Consider the following 16,307-nt stretch of genomic DNA (forward strand, 5'->3'; position numbering starts at 1 on the left):
AAGGGGTCTTAGTGTCTTACTTGCAATGTTTATTTGTTGATGATCCTAGAGGATAAGAATATCTCCCAATGCTATTATTTCTTAAAATATTATTTAAAGTGTCCCTTTGCCAGAAGTAGCTGATGTTAATGACCATTCGTATAGAGACAGAATGGAGAGGGTACTATTGAAAAATAAAATGATCGAAGCTTGAGTGAGTCTTGTCAGAAACATTGATGTTGAACCAAATCTTGGGCATATGGAAACCTGCATTCAACAGTATACGACAGTGTATGGAAGAAAACAATAAAAGCATAATGATTCCATATGTTATGCTCTATCGCTTTAGATTAGAAAAAGGGAAATATAGACAAAAATCTACATTTGTTAGCCGTTAAACAAATTAATTAATCATTAGTATTCAATAATTTTGCAAGAATAATATTCTTGTAACATCCTAAATCAAAGACGTTCTCAATATATTTTTTCATCATTCTTCTCCTTTCAATGGCCAGAACCAGAAATTTTATCTTAATTTTGAACATAAGAATGTAGCAATTTACATTCTCTAACAGTCCATTAAAATCATGTAGAAAATTCTTCGCTAAAGGCTCGCATAATAAAATTTTATTCAACTCGTTCAATGTATTATTAAGATTACATTTATTCAATTCAATATCATCTATATATCATCTGAACACAAATTTTCTTGTATATCTCACTGTTGTTTATGAAAATAAGTTTTCTTTCAGTTTAAAGGAATATATTACAATATTGTCTATCTTTAATTCATTTTCGTTTTTTCTTTAATGTCAATAGGAGACAAACTTCATCTTAAAGTTGAATATTTATTTATTTATTGTGTTAAAAGTTTTGAATTTATTTAAATTTTAATTTATTTATTTAATTGTTTATTTTACGAATATTTTCCATTCTTCAAAATAACAAAATGTAGATCTTAAAACACAAACAATAATCAATAAAAACAATTGGTATTCTATCAAGAGGTGGACTATTTAGTACTTTTAGAAACATACATCTACAAGTATAGAGCCACATCAGCCTGCTGAAACCGAAAGTGATCATCATTTGTAACATACGATACAGTCATTGTATAATTGAAGTTTGTAAACGCTATATAACTACTAGTATCATAATACATTGTCCGATGTAATGATATAATTTTTTAGATGTTTGCACGCAACTATGACGCATTTTAATGTAGCTTTAAGTAACTTGAAACTTTGTTTCAGTTCTTTGATCATTGAATTACAAACAAATATGATTTTAACAACTGATTAAATAAATACATCACATCATGGGAGGACGGCTTCTTCAGTTGAATTAATCTATATTACTGACAATACATAATAATATTAGACACTGTAGAATATTATTTATGATTTACAGGTTTTATATGTTTTTAATCTGATTGGGAATTTAACAGTGAAAAATTGTGACTGCACAACATCAGAACAGTTGTAAATAAATAACAATGAACATGAAAGAATTGAGTAGCAATAAAGTAATGTCTTTCAAATAAATCAGATATAATATGTGATAGGTGATATCAGCGGGAATATTTGGTCAAGATTAACAAAAACAAGGTGATTATTTTTTTATGTAAAACATTTTTTAACGGAAAGGAATTCAAATTACAATTAAGAATTCGTGATATGAATTAGTATAATTATAGTATATTTATTTATTTCTTAATAAAGAGTTGTTTTAAGTTAATATTTATTTTTTGCCATAAGGATGGTATTATAAATTATTTAGATATCGATATTTCTGAAAAATAGTCATTCTAATACCTGAAGTTTAGAAAAGTGTCCATAGTCCAATATCGCAGGGAAATTTATTATACGAGTGTCCTTAACTCAATGTAACTCTCAACGATGTTGCCAATTTTCAGTTCATTATTAAAGTGTCAATAACAGGCGCGCTACCTCGGTGAATATTTGTTGTTGTCTCAATAATGATATTTAATTTTTTTTAAAAGCTCTTTTTAATAGAAAAATTATTCAAAATTAAAACAGTTACTGACTAACGGACAACAAAAGATATATTCAAACAAAGAGGTTTGATACAATCAGACAAGAAAGGTAGAGTAGCTTTATCTTCTTTGTTAAATATTAGAATTTCAAAGTAATCGGAACGACGTATTATTCACTTCCTTGTTTTGGGAAACGTTACAACGGACAACTGTCGACTGCATATAAATGAGTCCACCTTATTTATTACCCAATGCAAACTTAAAAATAAATGTAAAAAAACATATATGATGTAGGTCTACAAATATTTGAAACAAGATATGGCTTAAAATTGCAAAAAAAGTTAATGATCTTAACATGCATGACAACAGGTGAAGCACGTTGACCTCGTGAACCTCGAAAATAAAGAATATGACAGCGTTTATATGGGTGTATATGTCTGAATGTCCTTGCTGTTGTTTAGAATTTTAATCGTCGTGTGAAAGTATTCAATATACTGAATAATAATCTTAGAATGCGGCTTATTCCTCGCGAGATGAATAAAAGAGGGGATTGAAATGTTGTCCGCACCTTTAATGCTTCATATAGTGTTGGTAAATAAATGTGGAATCATTTCCAAATTGAAGGAAGTATAGCACATGTAAACAGTGATGATTGTTCTAGGTGCTCAACGTTTGCACAAGACCCATATATTGTTGATTTGGTCCGGTGATATTGATTCCGTGAAGCTTCTTCATTAAGAAACAGATGGCAGAAAGCAAAAAATTAAGTTAACAATATCACCATAAGGAATAAATTGATTGATGCTGGTATGAATGATAGACGTCCAAAGAAAAAAGAAAGAAAATGAGCTACTTTTTTAAATAAAAGAAAATATATTCATCAATGACACATTGTTCATAGACATGATATTTAAATTTTTCATATTTTCCAGGCATTTCATAACATTTTTCTTGTAGATCCACACAACGATTTATTTGAACTTATTTCTAACTTCGTTGTTCACATCATACTTATCTGAGTAATCCAAGAATGATCAATGCCAAATAGGGAAAAATATTATATAGTACAAATGAATAATTGTACATGTATTTAAATTATTTATAATAAAATTCTTAAAGATTTGACTGCATGTCAAAATGATGAAATACCTTCTTAAATTTACTAATATTGTTGCTTTGATCAAAGTTCGAAATAAATTCATGTATAAATAAGAAATAAAATACATGTCCATGTGTTAAAGAGATAGTTTTAAAGTTTCTTTATATGATCCCACAATTTTAATTTAATCCTAGGAAAGAAAGCCGCCATAGAGCCATTATTACTTTTAAATTGTCTGTAAAATATTCAATTTAAAAGTAAGGTGTAATTTCACCAAAAAATAGTACTTTATTGATTCAATATTAAGTACCATTCAACCTGTCCAATTAAGGTGTGAACCACTGGAAATTCCAACTTTCGTGTTTGTATTGTACAATTTCAATGTAAGTTAAACATACGGAATGCCGGTAGGGACATGCCACTTTGCTTATTTGCCAACTACTTAATTGCTTATTTGCTAATTGCTGATTTGCCAATTTGCTTATTTGCCAATTTGCTTATTTGCCAATTTGCTTATTTGCTAATTGCTTATTTGCTTATACATGTATACATAATTTTTTATGCTATTGTCAGGCGACACGTCCGACTCGCTAAGTTCTTGTTTGATATAAAATAACAAGTCTTTATAGACTTTATTTCAAGCTCATGAACCTATATCATGTTATATTATGTTTATAAGGTTTTGTTAATTATAACTTGTGACAATTATGATCAATCCATCATTACCTAGAATATAGGTAGAAAGACAGATGGATACATTTTAATCAATTTCGAAAAAAAATAAATTCAGTTTCAGAAAGTAGTTGTTTTTTTTTTAATTATCTTGAGTTTCCGTTTTAGCTCCACTATTCAGAGAATAGGGATGCTATTCTTAGTAACTTGTTTTTTCTGTCATATCTCTGTTACTTTTGCTGATTCATGCATCTTACTGCAGACTTTGCATAAACTTTGCGTTACAAGCATGCATACAAAGTACATGAAGAAGCTGTGCCCGTTATATACTGAATGTCAAGGTCACCAATGTATTGTACTGAGAAACCTTTGTTTTTTCTGTCATATCTCTGTTACTATTGCGTATATCTAACTGTTACTTCACATAAGCGTTAAATAGGCAGCATGCATACACAATATTCAAAGAGGCTTTGTCCATTATAACCCTAGGTCATGATCATGGTCATGGTCACCTGATAGCATGTAAAATGTACAAATATGAAAAAAATGGAAAAAGTGTGACCAAATTTCAAAACCATTGAACCAAAGCAAAAAATGTTGATGCACACACTGACATAAGTGATCTCAAAATCTTAACAGAGCTAAAAACGAAGCCTATTGCTTAAGTGCAAAGACAAACACCCGTGTTAAGCATGCACCAAATGTATCATTTGTGATACTATGTGTTCGTACCACTAAAATGAGGCCCTCTGTGACAAATCTGCTGAGAATAACGACATTTTATATGCCATAAAATAATAAATAGTTTTGTTTTCAAGTTCTTTTATTTTCAATCTTTAACCAATATTTTTCACTTATATATGACTAATCAAGTGTTTATTATGCCACCAATCTCTGACTTAAGCTGCACAAACAGATATATAGCTGCAACACATTATAAGGCATTCTCAAGCACAGATGCTGGCGGGTCAGATCCTGCCCATTACGTGATACGCGTCTGTAAACACTATATCAAAACTATTTTAATATTTATTTAAATACAAATTGGACATTTGTTACAACGATAAAACCATTAAGTACTTTATTGAGACTTGGTGGTATATGGTATTTTTTCATACCGGTATAATGTAAAAACTGCTTGAAAACCAGTTTTTAAACGATGTCCAATTCGTGTTTAGATATCAAAAATATTTTAAATAGAGTGGTTTACAGGGGCACGTATCACGTTGGGGTACGGGATCTGAACCCCAAGCGTCTGTGTTCTCAATGACATGTCAGCCATCAGTTGTAGACATATATCTGCGTAGGCATCACTGCAACTAAATTCATTGACCAACAGTTTTTTCTTGGAAAAACACTGAATTTTACAAGAATACTGTTGGTAAAAAGTTAACAGATCTGACTCAACTGGTTGTCGATAGTCAGATGTTCCATATACTTCCGGCACAGTGTAAACTTTTTCTATTGCAAGAAAGCAAATTAGCAATAGGCAAATAAGCAAATACGTAAACCAGTGGTTAACAAATAAGCAAATTAGCAATTCAGCAATTGGCAAATAAGCAAATTTGTCATTAAGCCTATCAGCCATTGGCAAATAAGCAAATCGGCAATTAGCAAATAAGCAATTCAGCAATTGGCAAATAAGCAAATTGGCATGTCCCTACCGGCATTCCATATAAACATATATATCACTTTAATACCCTTTTTTGTTTGATTTTATAAGCCTTTATAAAAAGTTACATCACTTAAAAAATATACTTTATAAATATATTATTTGAATGTGTCACTTCCGTGTTTTGCAGGGATCTTTATCAAAGTATTAATTGTTGTTTATTTATTGTGAAAACATATGTTCTAATGTTTTGTATTAAGAAATACAGAACTTTTTATGAATAAAATGAATTTCTGTTTTATTTCAGAATGTCGAGCATACCAGATTACGCTCACAATTTATCACTTAAAATGTCTCAAGTGATGGATATGATTGGTGTAAACGAGAAGATAGTGATGAAAAGAAGAAGAATATCAATGCTACTGAATGAATCACTATTGACCGTAATTCACCAGCTATGCGGTAATGATAAGAATGTGTTCTTTTTCGGTAGTACAATAGAAGGTACAACAACTCCAGGATTACATTCTGACACAGATAGTCTTATATCTTTGAACAAATTTAATGTGATTCAAGACCGAAGTGAATGGGAATATGGTAAACGTAATTTTTTGATGATACAAGATGAGAATGTCTCACCAGGATATTGTTTGTTACAAAAGCTAAGAGATGATGTTCCACTGCCGCTCGTAGTTGAAACTGATGACAATACATACAGGGACAGAATGGGGAGAATATTGTTAAAAAATACAATGTTTACTGGTTTACATAATGTAGTACGAAATGGCCCTGCTCATTCTTTGCAAAATGTTCCTGGAGTCAGAGATAATGATCTCGTTCCAGCCTTTCCATGTCACGTAAGACCAGTTCAGGCAGGGCATTGGCTAAATCAACATAGAGAAGAGCATTGGCCTACAAGTGATATGATACAGTACTGCAATAACACACGATGTTTTGTTGTAGGCGTTGGAAAATCAGGAAGTACAAATGAAGCATTTGAATGGAGAATATCCACATCATTTGCAGAGAGATTTTTAATGTTTAATCTAAACATAACACAAATCAGATGTTATGTTTTGATGAAAATGATACTGAAAACTTTTATTACTCAAATGTTCCCCGACAGGATTTCAAGTTTCATGTGTAAAACCGTTTTGATACATTGTATTTCATATACAAGATCTGACACATGGAAGGAAAATACCCTCTTTACTTGTCTATCTTTTTGTTTATCAACACTTTACAGTTGTGTACAAAATGAATACTGTCCTCATTTCTTCATCACACAAAACAACTTAATGAGCGGGCGATTTTCTCCGGAATCGAAGCCGTTAATACTTGAAACTCTTCGTTATGTGATCGAAAGTAATGGAAGGGCATTACTCGAAATTAAATGCGACAACTTTGGTTTATATCTAAAATCAAGTTTAAACAGTTTTATACAAATAAATGAACATGTTATACCAACTAGAATTGCTGGACTTTTGCTAGGAGTAACTGCCCTTTTTATGAATGCAAGTTTCATATTCTTCTTACGTGAAACCAATGATTTATCACCAAGACTTGCCACGCAAAAACTTTTAACAATTATTGCAAATCACCAAAATGAGAATAAAAAAGCTTACCGTTTAATAACACGACATTTATGCAGTACACTTGGGTCTATTCTAGCATCTTTAATCATTAACCAACAAGACCATTTAACATACAAGAAGGCGCTTTCATTCATGTCATTAGGACTTGACTCTGATGTAGCATCTGGCAAACTGAAACTAGCATCAATGTTCTATTGTAATGGAGATATTGAGAGGACTGAACTGGTCCTGAAAAATATTGAGGAGTTTTATAATCTTAGTCTTGTTGAACCAATGTGTGGGTGTTACGATTTCAAAAAGGCTCGAACAAGAGAAAGTTTCCAGAGATTATGTTATGAATCAAGTGAAGAATACACACTGCTTAAAGATATAACGGCATCATGTGTCTGTTTTATACGATGTGAAATTAACTGTTGTCCATTAGAACTTCAACATGAAATGTTTAGATCAACACAGGAAGACCTTGCTTACAGAAGTGAAGATGATAAATTGATGGACATGGCCGTTGTAGATTCTCTCCCTTATCTCTATTTTTTGCAGTACAAGACATATTCCCGGCTAGGAAGACAAGATGATAAACGGAAGACTCTCTCTAACATTGCTAGAACAATTGATGTTGAACCAAATCTCGGACATAGGGAAACAGCACTCAATCTTCTAGGCCAGTGTATGGAACAAGAGAATAATCTAGGCAATGCTTTCAAATGTTATGCGCGTTCCTTTCAGATTAGAGGACGAAATAATTCGGCAAAACTCCATATTTGTAAGCTGTTAAACAAATTGATCAATAACTAGATTTCACTTGTTTTGGAACAAGAACACCGCACGGAAGATACTTTGGAATGCTTTCTGGTGTCCTTAAAGATACAAAGTAGACAGAATTCTGAAAAATGTCATATATTTAGACTGTTAGCAACCGTTTATAATTAGAATCATAAGTTATATGTTTAAGGGCATACACAGCTTACCTACATAACCACAGCGTAGGTATGGTTACGATAAACTATTCATAACCAAGCAAAATGCTTTGATTGCCACAAAAAGACTTTTACATTCAACAGGAAAGAAACCTTTTGGAAAAACTTGGCCATTGTAAACTAGTTCATTTATTTTTATGTTTTGCAAACAAGATATCTTGGAAGATAATAGGAATATATAACAATACACAGAGAAACAATAAACCTTTAAATAGACATGGGGGACAGATGAAAAAAGCACTGAACGTGTACAGTATATATTATGCATTGTCATTTTAATTTTCGCAATGTTTGCCCAGTAACTATCTAGTATAAGTATCTTATTCTATAGTTTCGGACATTATCAGTTTAAATTGAAATTATATATCAGTGTTTAATCATTGCAATACCACAATGCTTTATTAAGGGCGGGGTATTTTGCCAATTAACCGTCAATTCAAACACAATGTAATTTCAGGTATGTAGTCGGTGTTATATCAGATACTGTAACATTTTTATCTATGTGAAAGTATTATCTTACATAATACGTGTCCATTTAGATGAATAATAAAACGTTACATTGTTGCATTTTGTATAATATTAGATGAAGATATACACTTTATAAAAAACGCACCGGCATTTTAACGGATTTCTAACAAGGCAGAAAACAAAATTTTACACATAATAGATGATTACTAATAATCTGACCAACGAAGTATTTAGGACAAACCAATTTGAACTTATTTGCTATAAGAAGTGTCAGGCACTGGGAAACATGTGAAAGTCAAATAATGGATATATGAAACCAATGTTTTGTCAGTCTGTTACATGTATTTGTGTAAGATGTTTAGTATGATATCATAAAAAATTGCATATATATTTTATGTTGTCTGTGTTTTACAAACAGGTCAATCCAATATTTTCAGTAATGACATTGTAAAGCCAGTATGTTGTCAGTATCTAACATTTTATTATAATATATCAATAAAATTTTTTTGTCAAGTTATGTTCTGTTAGATAGTATATCAGCACTTAAAATACATGTATCATGTAGTTAAAATGTGAGGGAAGTAACCTGTATTGTTGTCTAATGTATGCATATGCTCAATATTTATCTGTTAAAGATTTTCTGTGTGAGTCTATGAATATAGTAAATTGCCCACAAATAAGCGTCAGATTCAAATACATCAACATTTTGAGGAATAAAACGAAAACATACATCGACAGAAATAGATAAAAAAAAATAAGTAAATGGGGAAACTGCATACTCATTTTGTTAAAGACTTTCGGTGACATTCAATAATAACTGCTAAATCTTTCAAGGACAGATAAAGCAGTATATTTAGGAAATAGATATCAATTCTGAGTGCATTGTTGTAGAATAATGCACGGTTTGAGTTCAAATGCGTAGTAATATAATCACGAAGGCCGATAGGCCTGAGTGATTAATTACAAAGCATTTGAACGAAAAACGTGCATAATTTTACAATAATGCACGAAGAATTGATATCTATTTCCATTCTAACACGTCAAGAAAAAATATAATTATTATAAAGTTGGACTTTATGTTTGGTGGTTAAATTTGTTTTCGCCTCAGAGTTTCCACTAGAAACGTTCTTTAAAGGCTGTTCCAGTGGGTTGAAAAAAACTGTCGTTAAATCTACCGTGTGTAGAAACATTTTGAGAATAACGAATTTTGAAAACGTTGATTAAACTTTGTTTGTTTATTTTATTTCAGTCTATAATTTTCCAAGCGAAAAACAAATTATTAAAAGTGAAATAAATGTAAAACTTAACTCGTTTGCGACATCAAAATAGCGTACTTGATTTTGATTGTTTTGCACGTGCTGTTTGGCGCTACATTGTGACGTCACGTAAACAACACTTTAAACGTCTGTACAGCGTTAACGACTGAATTAAAAATATTGGTGTTCGGATTCATTTTCTTAGTTAGACCATTTTCTTTCATTCTAGATAGTTTTCACAACAAAATTCGACAAAAATTGTTTTTATTTATCAGATTTTTTTAACAAAATGGCGCCCTCAATGTGAAAATACACAGGGAGATAATAAGAACGGCGAGTGCATTGTTGTAGAATAATGCACGCTTCGGGCCTTCTATGTTTATAAAGAAAAATTTCCGATAGTGTTAGAATCAATATTAAAGATTATAAATATCTGTCCAAAGATGCTTTTGATCTTTTAGAATTTTATCATTAATTGCATTACTTGTGGGCGAGTGTGACCACTTAATAGTGCTGATATTTCAGATATATCATAAATAGAGAAAATAAGAACCCCTTAAGAAAGTCCAAAACGGCAAAATTGAAAATGTTTTAGGCTTGGTTTGATTGAGCCAGTTCATTGACGGTATAAAACTAAAAGTAACCATGGCTCCGGTCATTTTTTTTTTTTTTTTTGCATTTGGAAGTTTTTGTAATAATTTACTGGTTAACCTATAAATTTAAACCTTAAACTGCTTATTTTGTCTGTGATTATTGGATTTGCCTTTTTTGTATATTGACCAAACCATTTGAAACATGATTAAATCGAAACGAAAAACGGAAAGAACCTGATCATCACCTACTGATACGCCAATACGCACGGGCGTATGAAAAGAAAACGTTTCGAAAATAAAATCAAAAATGAAATCATAAATTTGGTCGTAGATCATCAACACATTCGTAGCTGCTAATTGCTTATACAGGTATGCTAAGAATGTTACCTTTTTCGAATATGCGTTACCTTTTTATGCACAATAAAATCTTCCATTAAGAAAAAAGGGAATAAAAATTGATCTAAACAATTTCTTCGGAATTTTCTCTATTTTCAGCATGAGTTTATAGTTTTAATGCTAATTAACCTCGTCAAAATCTAAAATGAATTAGAAATTGTCCAATATGTTATAATCCTTTTTTCAGAAGAATCAATTCAGTGAAAAGTAAATTATTATTCCATTTTTAACATCTAGATCTATATGTATGCAAAATATAGATCTTGTTTGCAACTTCACGTTTGCAGGACAATGGAAGGGAGTGAATTAGCTGTATGGAATGTCTTTTTATATTTTACATTGTAACTATATATCTGTATATTATAGTACATTAGTATATTATTAGTAAGTTAGTAATATTCATTCAACTTATATTCATTTCAAATTATGTAGAATAGTTTTGACATTGTGAATCAAATCTTTGCAGTGAACTATTGCCAACATCCATCGCCACAAACCAAATTCAACTTTTGTTTATTTGACCGTAGAAAAGAATACCAAAAATTACAAAATATATCACTACACTTTATATATATTCTTTATTACACGTAGTCTCACCAGTCTCGAGTTATCTCCTTTCACCCGTTTCCGGTTGATGCCATTTTGTAAACAAAGGCTAAATTACAATAATATTACAGTTATACGCTATAAGAGACTTTACAAACACCAGGCACACTACGCAATATAAGCACAACAACATCCGTTATTGATCACAACCGTCTACGGCGCACTCTCTCACTTTATATGGTATTATACAACGTCGATCGTCAGCCAAGCGGTTCCCCACCCACCTACCTTCAAGACGTCACGTTCTACACCAGTCCGTACTTTCCTTCACCATTTATATTGTTCTTGTTTCTAAATTATTCATAACGTATCTAATTTACTACTGTTTATGTAGTCATAATAGTTAAATACGTAGTATTTAACTCATTTCACATATTTCACATATTTGTTTATTAATTAATAGGTCAATCATTATTTATTATTTACTGTTTTTTGGTTTCTTGATTGATCTACCAAATTATTTATCAGGTCATATTGACTTTCAGTGTGTTTGGTTTATTTACCTGGCTAGTGAGTTCTTTTATATAACATTCAGTTGTATTATATAGTGCAATAACAATGTATATCATATACATAGTATATGAATATAACTAGAGTTTTAAATTATAAATAGATCTTAAATCATTAAACACAGAAAATATATATTGGAAATTAATTGGCGGTCAAACCGCAGTTATTGGCAATAATGCCAGTCAAGGTGGCCCGTCACGGGCCATCTAGACATCACATGGATCTTTCGCGGGTCCTTGGTTGCGCTTTGGACCCTCGTAAGAATCATGAATGATATCATGTAATACGTCAGTGAACATAGGGGTCCTAAAAGGGTTATCTAAGAAAATTACAGCACTACCAGTTCGGACCCTGGCCAAAGAGCTCAACAGTAAAGTTAAAAATATTATCAAGGCGACACCCCTGGCATCTGGTAATCTTTTATTAGAGTTTGTATCACAGGAAGCGCTTGTGAATAGCATTAAAATTGGAAAATTTAAGATTAACAACATCCTATGTGTGGTGACAAGTATGCCGGGGGAGACAACATATGATGTTGTCATCCACGGTATATCCATGGAGGAGGACCTGTCAACACTCCAGCATAGGAGAGAAGAGGGAGCCATCTACAGCACTCAAGCTCACTTTTGCAGGTGCGTGCCCCCTTGAGGTGTACCTGAGGGAGGAAAATCTGACCATCAAATACAAAACTGAGACTTATGTTAAGCTTCCCCCCAGGGGCTATCTTTGTCAGGGCTTTGGTCATATGGCCAAGTCTTGCAGGGGTAGCACTAGGTGCGGCAGGTGTACCGGGGAACATAACACAAGGAACTGTGGGTCACATACAATTAAGTGCATCAATTGTGGTGAGGGACATAGCGCGGCATACACGGGCTGTGTCGCCTTTTTCCGCGCCACTGCTATTACAGCCGTTGCCCGAGCCAGAAAAGAAGGCTGGACCAAGGCCCAGCTCATATTGAAGGAGGAGAAGGCCATGATCAAGGAGGAAGATCGTGGTCTCCACCCCAGGAACTCGCCTTCTGTCACACCCCCATGCTCGCCTATTAATGGCGAGCAGGTAAGTTTACTCGATAAGAGTGTGGAAGATGCCAGGACCCCCAATAGGAATTCAAACCATCAACCGGAAATTTAAAAAAATAATAAGAGTACTAATGAGAGGGGGGATATCGATCCCCCTCCTCTCCCACTCTTAATAATAGAGAGATCAGGGGGTCACCGCCGGTGGCAGAAGGGTCACCCATCACCACGGATTGTTCAAAGGATCAAACCGTGGGTGAGTGTGGGGACTTTGATGTCACGGACGTGGACTCCCTGGTCTCTATGCACACTTCTTATTTAAATAGTCCTTCGAGGGACCCATCCCCCGAGGGATACAACAATTTATCTCTTTCCGGGATAATGTCAATCCCTGACACACCGGTTAAGAGTATCACTATGGTTCCGTCATTGGCTAATAAATCCGCCCAAACGTCTCCGGCCAATAAAAAAAAACATGTTCACTTTAGATTTATATATGTTAAAAAGGACAATAATAGATATACAGAAACTAAATCGGTCTGCTTAGACGAACTGATAAGTTTGGTTAAAAGTAAAACCAATCATAAAAGCAGATCAGCCCATAAACGGCAGGACAATTTCATAAAGAATGTCCTGTTAAACAGATTTGGTTTAAAACCCGAGCCCGAAATAATAGCTAATGATGGGACTGTGGACTTAAAAACAAAAACCCACAGGGCCTTGACATCCCGGTTGGCAAACATGTTAGGAGGGGGGTATAAGGCCCCTGGCACCCCAGGTAAACTCAAGAAGAGGAGAGTTTCTATAAGCAACTTTATTAAATCTCCCCATAATAAGAAGTTTTCTAAACAAGCCCAATCATGTCTAGTTCTTTAAATATTATTTCTCATTATATTCAGGGGTTTACAAGTCAAACACATACAGAAATTAAACATTTAATTGATAATAACCCTCATATTGATATTTTATGTATCCAGGAAACTAAAATGAATTCCAGTAAAGAAAAATCAATTCCTGGATACACCCCTGAATATAAACATTTTAATAAGAGTACTGTTAATAGTCAAAATATAGCAGGAGGGTTAGCTATTTTCATAAAAATATTCAACTAACTATGAGGTCATTGATGTGGACAACCCCATTAAATCAGCAAGGGAAGTGGCTTTTAAAATACAAGCAATTAAGGTACACTTAACAGGTACCCCCTTAGTCCTAGTTAATATATATTCAAGGGATGCAAACCAGTTATCACTGAGTAAAATAAATGACTCATTACTCAAGATAACAATCTACTTAACTGTGTGATAACTGGAGACTTTAATGCTCATCACCAAGTATGGGGGTCATCAAGCACATATAATAGGGGGAAGGAAATTTGGACATCGGTCGAAAACACGGGCTTTTAAATGATGGCACACCAGCTAGGTTAAATAAGGCTTATGGTTCTAATTTTGGTCATGCTTAAATAAAAGGCGTGATTCCGCCGCGGGTAAGGATGGAATTACCTACAAGATGTTTAAACAAGCTGGACATCTGGCTTAGGCTGTAGAACAAGGTGTGGAGTGAGGGGATTTACCCCGATGCTTGGAAGGAGGCATGTGTCATACCTTTATACAAAAATGGTAAAGATAAAACAGAACCAAAATCTTACGGACCTATCAGCCTTACATCTCACTCAGGGAGATTGCTTGAGGGAATGTTTAAGGCCCGCTTAGAATATCTTCTGGAATCAAAAAACATTATAAACCCCTTTCAATCTGGATTTAGAAAGGGTATGAGCACTTTAGACCAGCTTGCTCGACTGCAACACGACGTGATCCTAGCAAAAAAATAGATCACGATCAGTGCTAGCAATCTTTTTAGACCAGACAGCAGCTTTTGATCTTACATGGCATTTTTGGAATTTTATATAAGCTAAATGAACATGGTGTGACAGGTGCCTGCTTCCAGTATTTAAGGTCTTTCTTGGAGGGCAGGAAAATATCGGTTCGAGTTGAAGGCACTATGTCTGACACAGAGCCAGTGGAGCGTAGCACACCCCAGGGCTCGATCCTTTCGCCGTTACTATTTGCTTTCATTACTTACGGCTTACCAGAATCTCTCTCAGGTTCCGGTATGGTCATTAGCCAGTTTGCTGATGATTCCAGCACCTGGAAATCAGGGTCCAATTTGGTTAAGCTAGCTAACGATGCACAAGCTGGTATAGACCCTCTATGGGGATGGGCACAAAAATTGGGCTTCATAATATCAGAAACTAAAACTGTTGGTATAGTATTTGGCAATCGAAACAAGCACAATTTGAAAGGTTTTTAGGTGGTACACCAATCAACTTTGTTAAAACGGTCCGATTTCTAGGTTTACTTTAAGATAAAAATTAACATTCGGGCCGCATATCAATGATTTGGTCAACAGATGTAAGAAGGATTTAAATGTCATGAAAATGTTAAAAGGCACTGATTGTGGGACTGACAAGAATAGCCTATTTCTCCTATATAAATCCCTAATACGTTGGAAGATAGATTATGGTGCTCAAATCTATTCTTGTGCTAAGAAAACACATTTAAATAAACTCGACACCGTTCAAAACACTGCCCTCCGATTGGCCCTGGGGACCCTTCACCCCACACCTGCTAGGAACCTGGAGGTGGAGGCCGGTATAGTACCTTTATCAATTTGGAGAAAATCACAAACCTTAAAATATTATACCCGGGTTCGAGCCTCTGCGGCAGATAACCCGGTGCGTGGACTACTTGGAAAAGGTCACTTTAAATTAAATAGGTTTAAAGACCCAGTCCTCCCCTTTGGTGCTGTCACACAGGACCTGGCGGAGGATTGCGGTATTACGGATTCAAACATTGTTGAGAAGCGGCCCATGGAGGTTCCGCCGTGGAGCCTGACCTTGCCTGAGGTCGACATCACATTACAACAAAAAGTGAACAAATCTGATTTGCCGCATCTCGCAAATACAGAAACAAAAATATTAATTAACAAATATATAGGTCAGACACACATTTATACGGATGGATCAAAGGACCCGGACAATAGCAGGGTTGCTTCGGCGGTAGTTATACCTTTCATACAATATGAAAAAATTGATAGGTTAAGTAATAATACATCCATCTATACCGCCGAGCTCCTTGCAATTAAAAATGTTATGTGCTGGATTAATGACAGTAATATTAATAAAGCTGTCATTTTCTCTGATTCACTCTCTTCACTGATCTCACTGAAATCCAACAACAGTCAGTCTAGACCAGATTTATTAAATGAAATCATTCTTTTATATAATTAAGTCCTTAACCTAGGAAAACAAGTAACCATTGTTTGGTGCCCAGCACATATAGGGATCTCAGGCAATGAACAGGCAGACAGGGCGGCCAAAATGGGCTTAAACCTCAACAGTGTCACTGAATCAATCTCACTCTCCCCCACTGAGGTTTATTCCATAATTAAAAAATATATAGTTAACCTGTGGCAGACTGAACTGAATTCATGCCAGGATCATAAAAAAACATACCAATTACTCAGTGG

At 33.9% G+C, this 16,307-nt stretch overlaps 1 protein-coding gene across 1 annotated transcript; it reads left to right on the plus strand.

Moving 5' to 3' along the window:
• The first annotated feature begins 1,156 nt into the window (after positions 1 to 1,156).
• LOC132718534 (uncharacterized) lies at positions 1,157 to 10,319 on the plus strand. The gene is made up of 2 exons (XM_060702246.1): positions 1,157 to 1,586; positions 5,666 to 10,319. The coding sequence occupies exon 2, from the start codon at positions 5,667 to 5,669 to the stop codon at positions 7,746 to 7,748; it is 2,082 nt and encodes a 693-aa protein (XP_060558229.1). The 5' UTR covers positions 1,157 to 1,586; position 5,666; the 3' UTR covers positions 7,749 to 10,319.
• The last annotated feature ends 5,988 nt before the right edge of the window (positions 10,320 to 16,307 follow it).

This window comes from Ruditapes philippinarum, unplaced genomic scaffold, assembly GCF_026571515.1.
Source record: "Ruditapes philippinarum isolate M1 unplaced genomic scaffold, ASM2657151v2 ctg6644_1_1_1_1, whole genome shotgun sequence".
In the NCBI taxonomy this organism is placed as follows: domain Eukaryota; kingdom Metazoa; phylum Mollusca; class Bivalvia; order Venerida; family Veneridae; genus Ruditapes; species Ruditapes philippinarum.